General features: G+C 53.1%; 2 protein-coding genes across 2 annotated transcripts in view; one reads left to right on the top strand and one right to left on the bottom strand.

Moving 5' to 3' along the window:
• Positions 1–3,363: 3,363 nt before the first annotated feature.
• HRK (harakiri, BCL2 interacting protein) lies at positions 3,364–18,359 on the top strand. The gene is made up of 2 exons (XM_037052612.1): positions 3,364–3,749; positions 16,965–18,359. Exon 1 carries the CDS (start codon positions 3,418–3,420, stop codon positions 3,691–3,693), a length of 276 nt encoding a protein of 91 aa, XP_036908507.1. The 5' UTR covers positions 3,364–3,417; the 3' UTR covers positions 3,694–3,749; positions 16,965–18,359.
• Positions 18,360–18,880: 521 nt separating this feature from the next.
• RNFT2 (ring finger protein, transmembrane 2) overlaps positions 18,881–21,472 on the bottom strand; it is a 60,158-nt gene continuing 57,566 nt past the window's right edge. The window contains exon 10 of the mRNA XM_037052188.1: positions 18,881–19,001. Coding sequence (XP_036908083.1) covers positions 18,966–19,001 — 36 coding nt within the window. The 3' untranslated portion in view covers positions 18,881–18,965. The remainder of the gene's footprint in view (positions 19,002–21,472) is intronic.

Raw genomic sequence — 21,472 nt, 5'->3', positions numbered from 1 at the left:
GCCCCGTTTTAAGCACTGCTGTGCCACAGGCAGCCTTGGCGGAGGGGTTTCGTATCCTTGCAACCGGCCGGGAAATTTTTCTCTGCATAAAGGTATCGAGCGGGTTTCATGAACTACGTCCCCAAGGAAGCCCCTAAAACAACTCCTGCCTCAAAGGTCTCCAGCGGAGCGTGGAGGAGGAAGAAGGGGAAAGGTGGACGGTCCCAGAGCGTGGGCCCTTCTCAGGAACCCAGACAGCCACCGCAGTCTGGTGCCCAGCTGTTCCGACACCCCTTTCAGGGCACCCCTCTCCTCTCGTGGCCTCTATTCCTGTGCCAAGGTGGCTGCGGAGAAGTAGCAGCGAAGCAGCCAGGTGCCGCAGACCGAGCAGCTTACAGGACGGAGCATCGGACGGAGCATCGGTTTCCCACCGTGGAGGCCAGAAGACGGAGACCGAGGAGTAGGCCAGACTGGTTTCTTCAGAGGCCAGTCTCCTTGGCTGGCAGGGGGCCCCCTTCTCGTGCCCCCTGGTGTCTCTGCCTCTTCTTCTAAGGACACCGGTCCTATTTATTGATTTCGGGCCCCACTCTAATGACCTTCTTTTAACTTCATTAGCTCTTTTTCAGACCTTGCCTCCAAACGCAGCCACATTCTGAGGCACTGGATTTAGGAGTGCCACAGAAGCCTGGGGGAGGGGCACACAGGGCGGCCCCCAGCCCAGCCTCCCTCCCTCTTCCCAAGTCCCCATTGGTGATATAATACCAAAGGAGCACAAACTCGAGGCCAGACCGCTGCACGACCTTGGACACACCATTTAAATGCTCTGCCTCCATTTACTCGTCCTTGACCTAGGTCTAAGAATAGTACCTGTCCTAGGACACAGGGTTGTTGGGGGCGGAGGGGACTGAGTCACTACGTCTAAGGCACGTAGAACAGTTCCCGGCACTATCCGTTTATTAAATTAAGCATTAAAATAAAAAATTTATTCTTTCCCCTAAAGTTTTAGGAGAGCATTATGTTGTTACTCCCCCAGTGAATTTGCTTTTTCTGGACAATGCTTAACGTCAGTGACAGGATTGTTATTTCATGATAGGGGAGTTGTATGTATTTGACCGTGCGGGCCGCCAACATTCTTCAAAGCGCCCTATTCAGTGACTAAATATTAACAGTAGCCAACATTTATTAAATGTTAATGATGTGCTGGACTCCACACTAACGGCTGTACCAGTATGATCTTATTTAACTCTGTGAGGTAAGTACTATTATTATTCCCACTTTACAGCTGAGGAGAGGGAGGCAGGGTCCCCCCAGAGTACATGGGGGGCTAGGCCAGAGCAACTCCGGTGGGAGCAAATTAGGGACTGTCAGATGTGGTGAATGTGTGTGTGGTGGTGATGTGGAGGGGGGGTCTTCCCTTCCCCCCACTTTTCCATCACCCCTCCATTCTCCTTCTGCTAAACCACACCCCCCATGGCCAAAGCTACACTCTCTTTGCTACAGAAAACATCCAAGTGGCTGGGACCCGACCCAGCGCCACCTTGCGAGCCCAGCATTTCGAGGGGCAGGCTTCCAAACAGGGTAATAATCGTCCCATTAAAATTAATGTCCATGAAGTGAGCCGTTAAAAGCGTGCAGATTAAAAAGGGGGGGGAGGAGGGAATTGTTCAATTTAAATCCAAAGGGCTTTTCAAATAGACACTGTATCTTCATTCTTGGAACGCTACACCGGGCAGTAGATCAGGTCCCCTCTGCAAAGACCAGGGGGGATTAAGGAGGCGCGTCCCAGGAGAAGGGGGAAGTGGTTCTGGCCAGAAGCAAAGGGAAGCAAGGTTTATCCAGGGCTCACTGCATGCCAGGTGCTTGGCACACGTTTCTCTCATTTAATCTCTGCCTCAGTCCTGAGAAGGAGGTATTATTATTCCCAGATTACAGGGGGCAGTATAAAACCATGGTTAAGAGTTTAGAGCCCCTGAACACAGCCCGGCTTTAACTCCAGCTTCATTCCTCACTAATGGTGAGTTTGAGCAGGAGGCCTTGCCTCCCTGGGCCTCAGTCTCCTCGTCTGTAAAACAGGATACTAATAGTCCCCCCCCCCCCTCCGCCACTGGTTGGGAGATTGACTTTAGGCAGCGAGGCAGGGACTTTAGCCCAGCAACCTATATGGAAGGCGTTCAGTGCGTGCTGACCGGGATTAAGAAGGCTGAAGAATGGGCCTCGGTGAATCCCAGCCAGGATCACACCCCGGGGCTGGGTCTGAGCCCTGACCAAGGTGCAGGCCAAAGGCAAGTCTCTCTTCATTATAAACCCAGACCCAAATTAAGTCCACTGTCTTGAAGAATCTTTTCCAAGTGACCAAAGGACTCATCAGGCCTTGGCAACGACGCCCGAGGAAAGCAGAGAACCACAGCGCCCTGGTCGGGTCCCAGGTCGCCGTCGATTTGGAAAGAGAGGGCTCAAGTCCCCACGGAACCCACCCCCCCCCGCCGCCGACTCCTTAGGATTTCCGATGCCATTAATTCGGGGCGCTGCTAGAAACTGTGACCCCAGCAGTAAAATAATATTCACAAAAGACGCAGACAAAAATAAGTTTCCCTCTAGAAAGCCTTGGGTGAAGGTCTTCTCGGGTGCGAGTGAAGTGAGCGGAGACAGGCAGCCTGCGCGCCCCGCGGAGGCTGATGACCCGCCCCTCCACCCCCCACCCTGCCTCCGTAGCTTCTCCGCGGCGCAGAGGGCGCCGTGGGTCCCGCCACGCAGCGTGGAGGAGGGTGGGGAGGTGTGTCGGGTGTGTTCAAATCCGGAGCCTACAGGTGCCTAGTCAGACCGGTAAGTAGGCAAATTGGGTTGTGTCTGGCCCTCTCATAAGATTTTGAACCAACCTACCTCCCCAAACAAAACAACAGCCTCGGAATATTTTTGAATGGTACTACTGAATTCGGTATCAGCTTCATCCAAAACCGCAAACAAGCCTGCTTTCCTGGCCAAATCGGAACTGGAGCTGGATTCAGAAAAATAATGGAGAAAACCTTTCCTGGCCCTCCACTCCTCCGCGGGGGTCCCCCGCGACCCCCTAAGCTCGAGACCTCCGTGTCCCGGAGCTGTGACGCGACGCCATGCTCTTGGGCTCCCAAACAGAACACCCCCTCGCTGCCGGCGCTGCTAGGGTTAAAAGTTACCTCTCGGTTTCTTCTGCCTGCAGCCCCCCTCCCTCCCGGGGCCGGATGATGTAACCCCCCTCCTCAGCCCTCCCCGCCCCCCTCCACCATGTGACACTTTAATTAATAATAGCGCCGTCAGCACAACAAACGCACAACACCGGGAGAAACTTGGTGTCCAGGGGAGGCCCCCGGCGGCTGGAGCGCGGCGGAGGCAGGCGCAGAGGCCGGAGGGAGAGGAGGCGAGGGGCGGCCCGAGCGCGGGGAGGGAGCGAGGCGAGCGGTCATGTGCCCGTGCCCCCTGCACCGCGGCCGCGGCCCCCCGGCCGTGTGCGCCTGCAGCGCGGGCCGCCTGGGTCTGCGCTCGTCCGCGGCGCAGCTCACCGCCGCCCGGCTCAAGGCGCTCGGCGACGAGCTGCACCAGCGCACCATGTGGCGGCGCCGCGCGCGGAGCCGGAGGGCGCCGGCGCCCGGCGCGCTCCCCACCTACTGGCCCTGGCTGTGCGCGGCCGCGCAGGTGGCGGCGCTGGCGGCCTGGCTGCTCGGCAGGCGGAACTTGTAAGAACGCGGGGCTTCTTGGTGGGGCCGGAGCCGAGACCCAGCCGGAGCAAGCAACAGGTACGCGAGCCAGCCAGCGAGCGCCAGGGCGCGGCAGCTGGGGACTGGAGACGCTGGGCTGGCTTGGGAGCTGGAGAACAAGTTTGGCTTTCTTCCCTTCCCATCTCCTTCTTCCTCTGCTTTCTTCTTTCACAAGGATCTCCGTGTGCCTTCCATTCAGTCCCCATGTCTCCTTTCAAGTGTCAGGCCCACTGATTCTGTCCCCTTCTCTCCTTAGGCCCATTTTGCCACTCCTTCCAGCGGGCTTGGGGAGGACTTCAGCCTCCACGATCCCCAGCAGCCCCTCAAATAAACACACAACACAAGTAAAAAGTGTGCTTGCTCTGACAACGTAGTTACAAGCCACTCCAGATAATTATAGTCTATCGCTGTTTCAAGACAAATCTCCCATCCTCTTCCAAGCCGCCTGGCGGTCCTAAGTCGCCACCGTCTCCATCACCTCCACTCCAAACGCGTTTCTTACAAAGTGTCACTTCCCCAGTTTTTGTACCCCATTCTTCCACTCCAGGGGAGCATCTCACTTCTTCCTTCCCCTCCAGATTTCTGGCTTGTTCCCCCCCCCCCAGGCCCGCGCACTTTGCGATTTTCTTTCGCTCTAGCAACTTCTTCGCTCCTTCTCCAGCGAGGTGCCCCGTTTAAAGGAGCGTGACCCACCCTCCANTCGCTGTTTCAAGACAAGTCTCCCATCCTCTTCCAAGCCGCCTGGCGGTCCTAAGTCGCCACCGTCTCCATCACCTCCACTCCAAACGCGTTTCTCACAAAGTGTCACTTCCCCAGTTTTTGTACCCCATTCTTCCACTCCAGGGGAGCATCTCACTTCTTCCTTCCCCTCCAGATTTCTGGCTTGTTCCCCCCCCCCCAGGCCCGCGCACTTTGCGATTTTCTTTCGCTCTAGCAACTTCTTCGCTCCTTCTCCAGCGAGGTGCCCCGTTTAAAGGAGCGTGACCCACCCTCCACTAGACGATTGGAGCTGAGCTGGCGAAGGAGATGTCCCCGAAGTGGTCTTGGGATTTGAGGCTCCTAGGAAAGCTCCGTGGGAAAGCATTTATCGAGCCCCTTCTGGGTGCTAGGCCCAGTTTAGGAAGGACGTGTTTGAGAGCTTGCAGAAATGCTAGGCACTGCGCGGTGGTGGGGGTGGGGAGCCAGCAGTGTGCCTAGTGAGAGGAGTGAGTATTGAGCGCCTAAAGTGTTTGGCACCCGTTGGAGAGAGGTTCTGATCACCTACTGTGCCCTAGGCCCTTGGGACTGGGGAATTATTGAGTACGAGCTGTGCCCCTGGCACTGCGTTAGGCTCTTTGGGGGAACAAGTGTGAGGAACACCTTTTCGGATCATAGGATGGAGAGGAGAGCTGCAGAGAACAGGGTGGAGCGAATCAGGTTGAACCCACCACAGGTGGGTCCAAGGCCAGTAGGTGAAGGTCGAAGGTGAGAAAGCCAGCGATACCGGGATGGCACGGCCCAGGGATGCCGCCCGCTCAGGTCCTGGCCGAGTCCGACTGGCGCGGTGCCCGCAGGCGAGGCCCAAGCGTCTGCGCCCTCGGGGAGAGGCGGCAGCCGGAGCGTGGGGGGTGGCAGCACCCGGGGAGCTGCGGGGGTGCGCGGGGTGTGAGCCGGGAGCGAGGGCGACAGATGTCGCGTGGGCCGGCGCAGCCCGGGCTCTGGCGAAGAGAGGTGCGCGTTTCGGGGCCTCCCGGCTCGACTCCCGGAGGTCCCATCCGCTATACTCTCCACCCCTCCACCCGGGGAAGAGGGCCTCCATCGGCCAGCAGCGGCCAGGCTAGAGGTGCCAAATCCCAGGGGCGGGGAACAACATTCTGGACAGGGAACAGGGAGAAAAAAAATATGCGGGCGGCGGGGGCGTTGAGAGACCCCGAAGCCCAAAGCTTGGAATTTGGGAAAAGGCAGAAAGAAGGTGGGGCGAGAGGGGAAGAAAAATGGGCATCGAGGCGGGGAAAGAAATGAAGGTCGACGGAGCTGGAGAAAAAAACCTGCCCGAAGAACAAGTGGGAAAGTGGGTTGGAAGGAAAGGCAGGAAGCTAGGGTAACCCATTAGAAATGGGGAGGAGGGGTAGGACACGGCTTCCTCCTGTCTTGGGGTCCAAGTGAGGCCTAGGAAGGCGCTCCCTTCCCGGGGCAAGGCAGTGCGGGACGCTGGGTGCCCTGCCGGGGGCGGAAGGCGGGAGCGAAGAACGCGGGGCTGGAGCCCCATAGGGTGTGCTCCAGGTGGCCGGGTGCCCTCGGAGCCCTACGGAGGAGGCTGCAGGCGGGGAGGAGGCCCGCCCGGGCCCGGGGGAAGGCCGGTGCAGCAGGTGAGGGGAGCGGAAAGGAGTTTCGCTGGTGCAGTGCCGGCAGGTAACTGCCGCCGTAGTTTATTTTCCCTTCCTCATCCGGCTTCTGCCCCAGACTTCCGTGCCGCGTCCTGACTCCTGGCCACCCCCTCACCACACCCCTGGGTTCTCCCGCCTGCCTGGGCGTCCCCAGCAGCCGCATCCTCCAGGGCTCTACCGCCTGGGGTGCCCTGACCCCAGGATGCTCCTTTCCTCCAGCGCCGCCCCTCACTCCCTCGGGGCTCTGGTAGGCTTGCGCACCACCCCCTTCCTGCGCTCCGTCCCGGGGTCGCCATGCTCCAGCTCCCAGCCTTGGCTCTTCTCCCAGAGACTCCAGTTCTCTCCCCTGTGCAGTGTTCCCTATGCCTCTGGTTTTTCTCTGTGTGTGAGTGTGAGTGTGTGTGTGTGTGTGTGTGTGTGTGCGCGCGCGCGCGCTTTTGGCTTCATTGGGGGAACCCATCTTTCTCCAGCCTCCAGTAAGTTAGGCAAAAGTGGAAGGAAATCTACAGGAGACGGACCCGTTGGTTGGGTTCTGTGTGTGGTCCTCTCCACTTTTCCTGCCCTGCAGGAGAATAGGGGAATGCTCAGAGGGTACTTGAGGGGTTTCAGAGGGGCCCGAGTCAGCCATATAAGACAGACAAGCTTCCTCGTAGACTTTAAGGGTGAGCTGAGCTGTCTGCAGGACAACAGTTTTCAACAGTCTTTCTTGTTTTGAGCCTCTGCTGTGAGCAAGCGATACTTTTCTCAGAAGTCATCATAACCGCCCCCACTCAGTTTTCCCATATGTAAAATGGGGACAATTATAGTTCCTCATGCATGCATGTTGTCAAGAGGGGGGAATGAATTCATGCACAGAAAGGTCTAGAGCATGAGAAGGGGCTGCAAAGGTGAGCTATCACGGACAGTTATGAATGCGTAGTTAACATTTTTCTTCCCCGGAGCAGACAACATTTTGCCATAGTCATTGCCACCAATTCTACACCATTCCTGCCTGTCCTCCTGGGGCATGAGGGGCAGATGAGCCAGAATAGTCCAGTGGTTGGTTAAAAGCATGGGTTTAAGAATCAGAGGGAGCAGGATTGAAGTCCCAGCCCAGGAACTTGCTGGCAGTGTGACCTTGGGTAAGAACCATAACCTCTCTGAGCCTTCCCCGGTACCTTGGAGCCCCCGGGTTGTTGGGGGGATGGTAGGACAGCGTCCACTTAAAGTGCCCGGAGCAGTGCCTGGGGACTGAGCTTACCCAACAAAGGATGCTATGAAATGGCTCATGCCATTCTGATTGTTTCAAAGGGGAAACTGAGGCAGAGGGCGTCCACCTGAGTCATCCCAAAGGATCAGAGGCAAAGTCAGAAACGGACCCGGAGTTTCCGTCTTTGAGGGCCTGCAGCATGCGTTCCCCCCCCCAGATGATTTGGGGGACATGCAGGGGATGGGAAGTGACTGGGTAGCAAGCAGAAGGGGTGGTGAGCCTTGAATTCCTGTACTGGAGAGATTCCCTTGCTGAGAGAGCCAGGGGGAGGCTCCTGGGAGCCTGGGGAGGCCAGGAGGAGGATGGGTAGGATTTAACCAGTCCCTGCTCTAAGATACAGGAGAGAGGGAACAAAAGATGCTTTATGGTGAGTGCTGGCTGGCTGAGGCGTGGGAGGGAGGGAGAAGTGTGCCTTGGGAAGGGGCGGGGAGGGACAGAATGGAGTCAAGAATCTGCCTGGGAGAGGGGGCCAGGGGTGAGCAGAGACTTGCCTTGGGACTGAGGAGAAGGGGAGAAAGGTGGGCTTTGCAGGCCCAAGAGGTGATGGGGGTCAGGGGCCGGGAAGATAATGGGCCAGCAGGAGCCTGCTTTAAGGAGTTAATGAAGGCCTGGCCCGCCAGCCAGGCTTGCTAACTGGTTCTTGGCAGGTACTTTGGGGATTAAGTGGTTAAACCTGGAGGCGCATCCCTCCGGCCTCCCTTCCAGCCCGCTGCACCCCTGCCAGCAAAAGCTTGAAAGCCTGGGTGAGGGGAGGGAGAGAGCAGAGCAGACAGAGACAGCTGTTGGGGAGGGACCCCCGGGGAGGGGCCAGATGTGCAGCCTTCCTGCCACATGGTCCCTGTCTGGAGTCACCCGCTGGCCCAGGGAGAGGCCTGGGCACAAGCGATAGAGCCGTGTATGTAAAAACCCCGGCACCCAGGAATAATTAAATACACCCCCAGATGTGGGCCGGGTGGGTCTGGCAGCTGCACCTCTGGTTTTTGAAAAGTCAGCTTTTCGGATCTGCAATGGGGGTAGGGAGGAGTGGATTGCGGGGTCTTCTGTTTCCCCCTGGTCATCATCACAGGAGACGATAGGATTGTCCAGCAGAGTCCTCAGCCCCTGCCAACTTGCTCATCACATAGTAGGTGCACGCTGCACAATGAATACCTGAGTCTGTCAGAAACTATACAAGACAGGTATTATTGTTTCCCGAGTTCAGCTTCTTTCGCTTCTTTACCTAGTAATTATTGAGTGCCTACTGTGTGCCTGGCACAGTGGACACAGGAAGGACCAAGAGAGAGAGAGAGAAGCCCCTGCCCTCAAGAAGCCTCCATTTTAGTGGGAAGAACCAAATGATTTTGTCAATAAAGATCGTTTCGGTTACCATGGCTGCGTAACCAATTACTCTATAGCTTAATGGCTTAAAACAACTACCTAATTTTGTTCATTATGTAGGACTGTGGCTGTACATTCTGCGAGGTGGGAATGCAGACACGCGTAGCCGGGGAACTCTACTCCAGGCTGGCGGGGGGTGGGAGGGACCCTCATTTGCAGACCTGGCTGTTGATGCTGGATCACCCACACGCAGCCTTCTCCTGTGGCCTGGGCTTCCCCACAGCATGGCCACCACCTGGTTCCTGGATTCTGACACCATGACTCAGGGCCCCAAAAGTAAACGTCTGGGGGAATGCGTGGGCAGCAGGTGGAAGCTGTTTGGCCTTTTCTGACCCAGCTTCAGAAGTCACTTGGGTTCCAAGCAAGTCACAAAACTGCCCCTGTTCAAGGAGGCTGGAACTAGATGCTACCCCACTGGTTCTAGGACAGATGTGGGCAGGAGATACTGTTGTGGCCGTCTTTGTAGTATGCAGTCTAACACAGATCATTTCAGAAAGTGCTGAGGGCTTTGAAGGTAAAACTTGAAGGTAATGTAGTAGGGAGAGCCCAGGGGACTCCCGACCTGCAGCGGTCTGGGGTGGTCACTGGGAAGGGAGGACAAGGGCACTGGTGCCCTGCCTGACAAGAGGGAGCCAGCCATGTGAACGCCTGCAAGAAAGATGTGCTGGGAAGGGAGACTAGCATGCCCAGTGGCTTGGAGGTGAGACTTTGCACAGTGTGTCTGAGGAAGAGAAAAACCAGCAGCGTGGCTAATGGCCTATGAACTTGGGGTGGAAGACGTCCAAGGCGCAGGCAGGGGCCAGATCAGGCCATGGGAGGGAGGCGGAGTTCTCAGCACAATGGGGACGAAGGGGCTGGAGAGAAAACCAGGTTCGAAGAGGCTTTCCTAAGTCACAGGGTTCACAAATGCCTGCAGCATATGAAGACACACTTCACGAGAGAAGACTCAGACGTGATACAATAGAGGGGCTACCACATCCCATCATCGTGGTCTGCAAACACGAACTGAGCACCAGCTCAGAGCTGGGCACCAGGATGCGGGGGCGCAGAACCAGTCCCAGCCCCCGGCTTTAGGGCTTTAGATGCTCCTAGACTTCAGGGAAGGGAGGCCCTGGCTCTGACCCCCAGCCTCCCAGTGGAAGTGAACTTGTTTACCTCCAGCCAGGATCTGAGAGGTCCTGGTCATTGTGTTGATGATGCCCAAACCTCAGAACGTTGTGGATATTTGCTGGGAATCCATTGCCCAAGAAATTTTGCCTTTCAGCCCCGTAAGTGTCCTCACTCTCTCCTTCCTTCCCTAAACAGGTGCCTCCACTGTTAGGTAGGGACCTCTGGTTTGGCTTGCCTCGGTGAGATGCAGCCTTTTATTCCTGCTGGATACCCTGAAAAGGGGAGCGCCTTTACCTCCCCATAGGGAGAAAATTGGCTGCTCTACGGGGCGTACTTATCATCCAGCCTTTGTTCCACTGGCCATGGACTTGGGCAAGATGGAATTCAATGGCTTTGGGAAACTTTATGTAATATTAAAAAAAATCCTTTCTTTGATTACAAAAAAAATTTGCACATTCATTATCCAATATTTGGAAAACGCTGAATAAAAGAACATTTTAGTCGATTGTTTCCCTTTCAGTACCCATTGTTAACGTTTTGATTGATTCCTTCCCATTCTAAAAATGCACGGATAGGTACTTTAGCGAATGGAATCGCTCCAAATGCAGTCTCTGAAACTGACGTTTTCGTTCTCTCATAAAATTTCCCACGCCTTACGTTTTCTCTGACGCACTTCCCAGAGGCTGCCCAGGGCTGTGTCACTCGGCCGTTCCGTCGTTCAGCCTCCCAGTCCGCTCCTGCGGGGCATTTCCATCATGTCCAACCTGACGAAGAACATCCTTGGGTAGAACTCTCTGGGCCTATTATTTATTACACTGCTTTTCTTAATCATGCCTATAAGCGGAGCTTCCATAGCAGAGCCTGTGTAAACATTCTTTTCTCGAAACACGTGTCTGAAGAGGATAAAGTCTTGTGCTCAGGGTCCACAGGGGCCTTCTAGACAACCATTGGCATTGGTGCCCAACCATAGTGTGGTTATCCGCTTGGCCCTTGAGTTGGCTCTTCCCAGGCTCAGCTGAATCCGTGTTGACCTTTCATGGAATGTTCTTCGTGGATGGCGTCTCGAGCCATTGTTGGAGTGCCCATGAGGACAGATGAGTCCTTGCGCGCCCATCCGACTTCAGTGAAAGGCTCTGAGTCACAGCAGTGCCATGAGGGTTTGGGGAGCATCCCTGCCTGCCTGGCTGTACCTGTCCTTATGTACCATGGTCCCCTGATAGTCTTGGGGGGAGCACGTGGAACTTAATAAATACTACAGGATGCTCACCCACTGATGATGGGGGAGCGCGACAAAGTGGCTTTAGAAGAGGTGTCTTCAGAGAGTGGGGAATGTGTCAGGAGCAATGTGATGGATTCACGAATGATTTAAAATGATTTAACCTGTCGGCACACAATGGGCCTAGTTCTTTAATTTTTTTTTAAAGATTTTATTCATTTGTCTTTTAGGGAGGAAGGGAAGGAGAGAAGGAGAGAAACATCAATGTATGGTCTCTTCTCATGTGTCCCCTGCTGGGAACTGGTCTGCAACCCAGGCATGTGCCCTGACTGGGAATCGAACCTGCGACCCTTAGGTTCTCAGGCCCGCACTCAATCCACTGAGCTACACCAGCTAGGGCTAATTCTTTAATTCTTGATTCAGAAAATTTAACCACTGGTAACATCATTTATCTTATTCGTTCAGACTCCGTGCTGAGTCGGGATAGCTGGGTAGAAAGTGGCACGAACTCTGGAGTCCGGCTGATTTTCTGATTAGGTCCCGATCTGTCACTGTCCGGTTGTATGACGGTAGGCCTGTCCCTTTACTCTCTGAGTAGCACGAGGTACACCACCGATGTTCCAAAAGTAGTAAATGGTAGTGTTGTTCTTGTTTGGTGTGAAATTCAGTCCATGGGCCCATATTCATGGTATAGTGGGAATGCATAGGGGACTTTTCTGAGCCTTTTGCACAAAGCAGTTGCTAATTCTGCCTCTCCCACTCTGCGGCTTACCAACAGCCTGCTTAAGCCACTGTAGCAGGGCTGAGAGCACCTCTGGGACAGGATTTCCCAACGTGGGTGACTTAGAAGGGTGCCAGCCAAGTCTGTTTTGCCCATCACTATATTCTAGCACTTGGTGTGGTAACTAGCACAGTGTGGTCACCCACTAACTACTGAATGAATGAATGAATGAATGAATCAAAGGATGAACAATGGGTGAACTTGTGGACTCCCCAAGGAATTTGGGAACCCCCAGAAATTACACATATAACTGGCTGATCTTACCTATCTTATGCACACACGTGTCCAATTTTAAATAAACAAGATCATGCTGTTTTTGCTGTTTTGTGACCTGCTTCCCCACCACCCCAGCGAAAGCAGGTTGCTGAGATCTTCCCAGGTCAACAAGGAAAGGAGGCCGAATGGTGTTCTGTTGTCCGGTGGACCACGGTTTTACTTACTGGGTCGCCTCCCTAGGGACACTGATGCTGTTTCCTATTTTCTGATAGTATACATGAGGTTTAAGGAACATTCTGGTTTAGACAACTTTGCAAAAAAAGCGAGGTTCCTAGAGGTGACGTTGTCGGGTCAGAGAATGGGCATGTTCTAACGTGATACGTGCAGCAAGGTTACTGTAGGAGGGGTCTGCCCGTCGGACTGGGGGGGCCGTCTTTGCTGAGCTACCGCCTCCCAGTTCAGGACTCACCCTTCCAGAGTCAAGTCTGCTTGGCATTCAGGCCCCACCTGCCGAAACCTCATAGTGGGTGGGAGCTGCGGGTTCTCTGGTTGGCTGTACTCCATCAGTAACTATTCAAGATAGCACTGATACTATCAATGATAACTACTCATTGATAGTATTGATAACTACCCACCAGGAGTGATGATATTCATTGATAGACTCATAATAACATTGATTACTATTTATATAACAAGGGGCTGGACAGAGGGGAGCAAATGGCCCCCGCTTTTCTTACCCACACAAACCAGCCTTCTGCTCCTCTAGGCCCCTCGCCCCAGCCTTCTCAGACCCAGCCTCCCAACTGGGTGGCATGAGCTACACCACAGACACAGGCAAGTGCCATCTTCTCTCTTGGAAGATTCCACATGTCGAGCTTTGTCCCTGTGAGTCTTAGGCACCAGGACCAACCCCTGGTGCCATCTGAACTCCAATGGGCAAAGTCAACCCAAACCCACTGAAACCAAAGAGGGGAGAGTGGGGAAGTTTCTGCCATAACTTGTGGGCTCACTTACTCTCATTCAGCATGTTGAATTGAGCACTTACTATGTCCAGGCTTTATGCTGGGCTCCAGGGGCTGAATGATGGGGTGCGGAGAGACATGGTGGCTGTAAATGCACAAAAAATTTTCCAGGAGGGTTAGGGGTAGGTTAAAGGGGGCTTTCCTTTTATTTTTTATATCCTCTATTGTTTGAATTTGTGACATCAGTTGTGCGAATAGCAAGAGCAAAAACAATTTTTTTAATTAAAAATTGTGGCCTCTTAGGAGGGGATGCAAGAGTCCAGCCTCTTCTGAGTTACAGGAGAGAGGGAGTGAGCCTCCCGCTCCATCTAACGCGGGAGCAGCAGGGTTCAAGGATCGGGCTGCCCGCCTTCAGTGCCCAGATGCAGCCCAAGGGGTGCAGGGCCTCAAAGTCTCTCCTCCCCCCGCCTCTGCCTGCCTGCACCCTCGATTCCGTGGTAAAAAGTGGAATGGGACACTTTCTAAAGGGGTTTCAAGAACCTCTTCAGTCATGAGCTTTGGTTGTGAGTCAGATTGGAGAAAGTTCTTTATGAGCCAAGTTTACAGGAAAACATCCCGGGGCAGGACAGTGGCTCACTGGGGGCTGTAGACTTAAGGTTTTGAAAATGGTTTAAAATTGTACAGCTATTACTTGCTCCTTGGGGGAAAAAAAATCCCACCCAAACAAAAACTATACAGCAATAAAGCATAGGAAGTAAAACTCCATTTACCCCCCTACCTACAGTCAAAGTATATGGTAATGATAACAATAACAACAGATGCAGACCTTACTATGTGCTGGATTTCTAAGTATCTCACATATGATAATACTTGTAGTCTCTCCCCTTTTCCATAAAAGAAAACTGAGGCCCAGAGAGGCTAAATAACTGGCCAGAAGTCACACAGCTTTTACGTGTCTGAATCAAGATCCCAACCCAGGTGTCAGGCTCCAAAGTCTGGGGGGTGGGGGGGTGTTTTGGTTTTTTGTCTTTGTTTTTTGAGAGAGAGCCAGAAGGGAGGGAAAGGAGGGAGAGAGGGGGAGAGGAACATCTGTCAGATGCCTCTTGTACACACCCTGACTAGGAACCGAACCTGCAACCTAGGTGTGTGCCCTGACTGGGAATCGAACCCATGACCTTTTGGCTTACAGGACAATGCTCTAACCAAGTGAGCCACACCAGCCAGGGCCAGTGTCTGTGCTCTTAACTGTTACAGTATTCTGCCTCCCTGCCGCACAGTTGTTTATATGGAGGTATACACACACACACACGCACACAGAGTCATCACTGGGAAAATGAGCTGGGACCGTGTTGTTTGGCCATTTGCTCTTTTCAGTTAAGAATCACAGCCATCCTTCCATCTCAGCGTACTTAGGTCTGCCTGCGTCTAACAGGCACATAGCTTCATTTGCTGCCCCAGCCTCCTATTGATGGGCACGTGGACCGTTTCTAAATTGTCACGCTTACGAATAAAGGAGAGAACGTCCTCGAACACATTTTTGTGGCTACTTATGTGGGCTAGGTCCCGAGCCTAGGGTGTCCAAGGCCAGAGCCCCCAAAATGTATGAACAGGCCCACTCCTTTTGGGGGGACATGGGGACATGGTGCCCACTGGCCATGGAGTGGTGTGTTTCACGGTGGACACCAACCTGTCACCAACAAGTGAAAGGACATGGCGCTTCATCCAGGTGGCAGCCCTGGAACCCTCAGAGAGACAGAGTCAGGCTCAACGACTTACAGGTAGGAAAAGTGTAAATCGGTTGCTAGTTAGTTCTACCTAGTTTTGCAAGAAATGCCATTCCTTTATAGATGAAGCTGATCACAGCTTTAAAAATACCATTTCTCAAAAAAAAACACCCCAGTTTCTCTCACGTCTCCTGATGCCGTTGTTATTTTCCCTTCATCCCGTGCATTCAAGTCACGTATGGACACAACCTTAAGGTGTGAAGTTGCTGACTCAGACCCACGAGACAGCCATCCAGTGCAGGTATTGAGGTCCAGTGTGGCTAATGCTGATGGTGAGGCCTGTGTTTATGACACACCTCTTCCTTGCAATCACCTATATTGGTTGGCGTCCAAGTAAGAGGCAGAGAGCACCCCCAAACTGAGCAATCAGAGGAACATTAACCAGAGTGCAGGCAGGGCTTAGGAAGCCAGTGACGGAGAATACAGACCATACAGACCGGTACTTAATGCCGGGCTGGCCACGCCTCTTAACCGGAAGGGCTAAGGGGAGGCCGTAGCACCTAGAGCCTGGAGGGGTCTGGAGCGGAACCAGAGGGCTGCTTGCTAGTCACTGACAGATCCTGCTGCCCTGTTACTGCCTTCCGTTGACCAGGCCTGGCAGGAAGCCAGAGGCCAAGGGCACCTGTTGGTGCAGTTCACACAGGTCAATGTCCTGGATTTTTTCCAAAGTGGAGGAACTACAGTGATCTCTCTCCCACTTCTAAACCACTTGGTTTGCGTTTACTTACAGGGCAGTTCTTATTCCACCTGCTTTAGAATAATGAGTGAAATGGTTTTTATCTCCTCTGTTAACTTGCAGCTCCTGCTAATTCTCCAGCCTCGCCTCTCCACCTCCTTCTCTCCTCCTCCTCCCTCTTCTCCACGTCCTTCTGATGTAATTCACCTGCCATAAAAATCCACCCTTTTCAAGTACAGAAGTCCATGGTTTTTGTCACATTCACAAGAGTTGTGTCACCCTCCTTGTGATTAATTTGAGAGCATTTCGATTTCCCCAGCAGCAGCCCTGTACCCACTAACTCACCCCGAAGTTCTTCTCATTTCCCCCCCCTTCCCAGCTCTGGGCAGCCACAAATCTACTTTCTGTCTCTCAAGATTTGTGTCTTTTGGACATTGCATTTAAGTGAAGTCATACAATATTTGTGCTTTTGTGGCCGGCTTCTTTCTTTTAGCGCAGTGTCTTCAAGATTCATCGGTGTTGTAGTTTGCAGCATCCGTATTTCGTTCCTCTTCGTGGCTGCATAGTATTCCATTGTATGGACATACCCCATTCTATTTATCCATTCATCAGCTGATGGACATTTAGGTTGTTTCCACATTTGGGCTATTATGAATAATGCTCCTATGGACATTTGCGTGCAAGTTTTTTGTGGGAGCATGTGCTTTCAATCTCCTGGTGCTGTGCCGTTTTTGCTGCCTTGTCTGGAGAGCCACATCTCATCCTGGCTAATTCCTTGGGCTCCGTCAGTCCTCAGCAGGGGTCTGCCTCCTGCCCTAAGGAGCTTCCTCTGACTCCCCCTCTCCCTCATGGGCTCCCTGTCCTCTGGGCTCCTGGAGCCCGTGTTTACCCAGATCGCATGCTCTTCACAGCACATGACACCGTCATGATCAATGTCTTCCATCTCCCTCTGTCAGCCCCTGAGCCCCCCCAAGGGCAAGACCTATGTCACTGGCTCTGTAACACTTCGTATGGTGCATGGCCTGTTTGGCAATGGATGGATGGATGGATGGATGGATGGATGAATGAGAGCAGAGGCCATCCTGCAAGCCTGCCTTGAGTATGGATCTATGAATTGAATAGACGAAGACCCTGTCCCTGATCTGGAGGGGCAAAAAGGTAGCGTGGGAATGCAGTCTCTTTTGTAATCACAGAAGATGACGGTGTAAACACTTAGGCCTGAAAATGGGGTGGGGTGGCGGTGTGCGCCCAAACGTGTGTTTAGGGAAGGCTGCTATGTGGACAGCGCTCAGGGTGGGGAGCCCTAAGACCAGCTTTTAGGGGAACCTTCCTTTCAAGAGCAGAGCTTGGCATCTGGCAGCTCTGACCCCTCCCCTTTCCCTCCTGACAGGCAGCTCTGACCCCTCCCCCTTCCCCTCCTGACAGGCTGGTGGTGCAGAAACCCAAGGCACTGACGTCATCCCTCCTGGCTGTCTGCACGTGACGACTGACCAAAACACAAATCCTTATTTCTGCAGGTTGGTGAAAACCCTGTGTCCTTGGAGAAAGCTGGTTGCCGTTTTCCCGAGGGGGAGCCCAGAGCTTGAAAGGCGGCGGTTGGCACTTCGGGAAGGAAGTGGAGAGTAAAGACGGCGCCTGGAGCACGGGAGCAAAGCGGAATGGGACTGGGGAAGCCCTCTGGACACCCAGCTGCAGAAACAAACACCCCGATGCTATTTACATACAGCTCGCTCTATATATATAAAAAAAGAAAATATGAATATTGCTACTCAGTGCATGCCTTGTTGAGGACGTGGTCCCCTCCCTTCTCTGCACCTCCCGATGTGAACTTGACTCTTTCATGTCTGGGGCACCGGAAGAGAGATGCCTACCGTGTACCGGGAAAAGTCGCCAAGACTGGTGGGAATTAGCCTCAGAGCCGACCGACCACCTGGGGAGGGATGCTGGCGGAGTAAGAGGTGAAACGGCAAAGGGCAAAATAGAAAAGAAAACGTGAGAAGGACTCGAGGCCAGTTTGTAGGGGCAGTCCCGGATACTTCCATTTCCAAGTCATGTCAAGTCCTAGCCTCTCTCTCTGTCCCTGAGATAGACAGCTAGTCCCACTGTCCCACTGAGACAAATCGGATCCCCCCCCCCTGCCAATCTGGTGTTTCTGGGGCTTCGCCTCAACTTTGCTGGTGCTAAGCGTGTTTTTGCTGGTGCTGCCTTGGCATTCTGTCGCCAGACCTGCAAGGCCAGGGGACAAGAGAGATTTCGGTTTGCTGTTTCCAATTCTTTTTTTTCTAAAGGGACAAGGGGAAAGTGCTACTGGAGAGTCTCTTGTCTTTATATGGGGACGAATGTCCAGAGGTGTGTGGGAGAAAACCTTGAGGTCCGGGGAGGCGGGGGGAGGAAGGGCATGCTGATTATGAGGTGGAACAATGACCTCATATATGGCTTGTTTGCTGTCTTTTCCACCCCCTGAAAAAGTATCCTGGGAGTTCAGCCCACAGCCTCCGCTACTCCCCAAGGGAATTTCAGGGATTACGTTTTATGGATTAAAGAGCTAAGAAATGGCTACGCTCTAGTCAAGGGTAATTTATAAACAAGGTATGCTGGGGGAAGGCATGGGTCATTTAAATGAATGCACCAGCATCTCACTGACAGAGGGTCTCATTGTAAGCACCTCCCCCAGGAAGCTCCTATTTTCAGAACTTTCTAGAAGGGCTAAAAACAAAGATGTGTGCTGGACTGAGACTTGGCTGCAAAGACTCTTCAGGGAATGATTATTTTTTGCTTTCTTAAAAAAAAAACCCCAACAAAAACAGGTATTTTTTCCTCTGTGTGGAGTATCACACTGCCGTTTTCAAAGCTGAGATGGCGAGGGGCCAGGCTGCGATTGAGTCACTCCACAAGGCTGGGTTTGCAGGTCACCCCCCCCCCCCCCCCCCCCGTACCCATGGCCAGGGCGTCNCCCCCCCCCCCCCCGCCCCAGTACCCATGGCCAGGGCGTCTCCTGGGTTGCTGGAAGGCGCCCTTCTAGTTCCAGGAAGCCACCTGAGGGATGCACTGTTGTTCACACTGACAGGGGGCTGAGTGGGAATCATTCCCCACAGGCTGAGCTGAAAATTTCCAGGTCCCTTACGGGTGCAGGACTTTTTACTGCTGCAACCTGGGAGCTGTCTTTCTTTAAAAAAAAAAAAATCATGCCCAATGTTTTCCTAAGTAACCCTTTAAAGAAAAATGCAAGGCAAACTGCTGAAGGAGAGGGCAACTCCTGCCCCACCCCCAGCCTTGTTTTCTTTCCTCGCTGGAGTGCCCCCCGCCCCCCAGTTAGGGTTACAGGGGATGGGTGTGTAGGCATGGTCTGCAGAGAGCAGCAGGCGACATATGCACTCCCCCCAACACCGCCCCTCCACCTACTTAGAGACGGCAAATTAATTAGGATATGAAATACAGCCTCTGCTTTTATTTAGGCACCAGGGTCCAGCTCACCCCTTTTGCAGGGAGAGGTTTTTTATTATTATAGTTGTATGTGATCACAGGCTGCACCAGAGTGGGGACATGCCGACCACCTAGACACGGGGAGGGGGGAAGGGGGGAAAGGGAAAGGTCAGAGAACCCCTTTTTCAACCCTGACTTGCCTCCTAGCTCATGACTTTTCTGCTGGAGGTTCCAAGCTCCGAGTGCGGGGGCTGGCATTGGGGGCAATTTTGATTTCAATGAAGCCACTTCGCTGAGAGAACGGGGCACCCATGACCTCCGGGTGGAGCTTTGCAGCCAAGTCCCTTGTACATACTCTCTTGTATTATTAGAAACCGTGTATTTATCTAATCCTGGCTTTTCCTTGCACATCATTAATTTGAGTGCACTTCTCAACTGCCCCAATTTTTGACAAGGGGTTGTTTTTAATGCTTGTTTTTATATGAGATTTGACTTCTTGATGGACATTTGTATTAGGAAATTGAAGCATGACATATGTATAGATTCCCTCCCCCGTCTCTCCTGTTGCATTACTTGGATTGCATGAGATAGTGGGGTGGTGTTTTTCTTTAAAAAAAAATATTTCCACAGTGTGCACAGTGCTGGCACTATTTTCCCCTCCCCCCCTTTTCTCCGGCTGCCAAGGAGTCATTGATTTTGATTAGTTTCACTGCAGAGCGTCTGTGAAGAGAGAGGGAGGGAGGGAGGCTTTGAAATAAATTTTAAAAAAGACCTCATATCGGGTTTCAGCAGACAGCAGTGGGTGTGAGTGTGCAAGTGTGCATGTGTGTGTGTGTGTGTGTGTGTGTGTGTCCAGGCCTGTGAGATCATTGTTTAGGGAGCTTGCTGCATAATGAAGTGAGGAGCAAACGGAAGGACCTCCTCCTGAGGGCGGTCCAGGGGCCATGGGGACGGGAGTCCCCTGGGACTGCAACGTTCCAAAGCAGGTCCATTCCCTTCTGGAAGCTTCTCTCCCCTGCCCCGTCCTCCTCAGTAAAATAAGATCTCCTTTCCCCTTTGCAGATTTGGGGGTCCATTTCCTATCCCATTTGGCGTAGACGCAGCCTGAGTAACAGGTTTCTTTGGGAGAGCCTGTGTGCCGTGTTGGCTGCTGTCCACGGTCCTGGGCCGTGAGCGTCTCCGAGAACCGGGTTCCTGTTTCTTCCTCTTTCCTGGGGATACTGGAGATTTCTTTTCCACTCCTTGCAGTGGTCTCACATTACAGTTCTTTTCTACTTTGATGGCGGATGGTGATTGAAAGGATACTGTCACAGAACAATGGGGCTGTGGCTTTGATGTCACAATTTATGTGGCTGATCTTATGTTCTCCTAGCTCTATTTTATTATGTTTCTGACAGCGATAAAAATATCTCCTCGCTGTGAAATGGGGGGAGAGAGTCCCTCTCTGATGCCACATAAGCATCTTCTGGTGACACTGGTTTGCCATTGTGGACTTTCTGAGTGTCCAGCTGGTATAAGAAGCGGCAGTGACCAGGACACAGGTTTTGTTCTTCTGTGTTGATATCAGCACCTGTTCTGAATGTTCCCTGAAGTGCCCTCGGGCCACTCAGGGGGTCTGAAGCTCTTGAGGGGGGCAAGTGGGGGACAGGCTAGATTCCCTGGCCTAGTCCCATGGGAGCTGATAGAGGAAATTGATGTCAAAGTGTGTCCTTTTAAAGCTTAAACCGAAAGTTTCTTTTTGAAATTTTAATTCATTCCTTCGACACCTGTTGATCAAGTACCTAGGACGTGCCAGGTTGTAGAATCCCATCCGGGGAGAGACTCACTTACTCATCGAGGAGGGGCAGCCCCGCTTAGAACAAATGCGACATGTCCCTTCCCAGTCTGGTTCACGGTTTTTAACAGATTTGTCAGGTCATCGCTATGACCCCAAGCCTCGCTGGCAGACTGTTCTAGAGTATGAGTATTTACAGAGCGCCACACCATCACGAAGGCAACTGAAAAGCCTGTGATCTCAGCTCATTCCCAGCGCGGAGGGACAGATCGCCGCTGCTTCACACAAAAGTGGAACGAGCGCTGCCACGCAGGGAGTGCTCCTCACACATTTCCCCCTCGGTTATGCCTCACCCCACTTGGGAAGACAGAACTGTGATCATTTCCATGTTACAGTTCAGGAAACTGAGGCTCAGAGAGTGGAGTGGCCGAGCCAAGATCTGGACTTGGGTCTGTGTGGCGCCCCGTCCCCAAGCTCATGAGCTGATCACCCTGGGAATGCTGGGTTCCTTCCTGAGCTGGTTCCAAGGCATTGGTTCAAGGGCAAGCCCAAGCTAGGGCTCTCCTTGCCCAGCAGGGAGCAGGGAAGCCTGACTTAGGTTCACTGCCAGTAGTGTTGCATTTAGGGACACCACAGGGCAGGCTGGATGATTTAGTTGGGGTTTTATGTATTTGTCCCCTGCCCTTTGTGGTCCTGGTTTCCGTCAGGTACCTGGGAGGAATTTCTAATTTGTAAACAGGGCTTGTTTGACTCACTTCCTAGGACATGGGAAGCTTTTCTGACCCCCTTCCTGTCCCCTCCCCAATGCGATCCCCAAGTTCCTCCCAA

This window comes from Sturnira hondurensis, unplaced genomic scaffold (assembly GCF_014824575.4).
Source record: "Sturnira hondurensis isolate 20B ecotype Veracruz unplaced genomic scaffold, ASM1482457v3 Scaffold0007406, whole genome shotgun sequence".
NCBI classification, from domain to species: Eukaryota; Metazoa; Chordata; class Mammalia; order Chiroptera; family Phyllostomidae; genus Sturnira; species Sturnira hondurensis.
The sequence above is the reverse complement of the archived record's forward strand: the minus strand, read 5'-3'. Positions and strand labels throughout refer to the sequence as shown.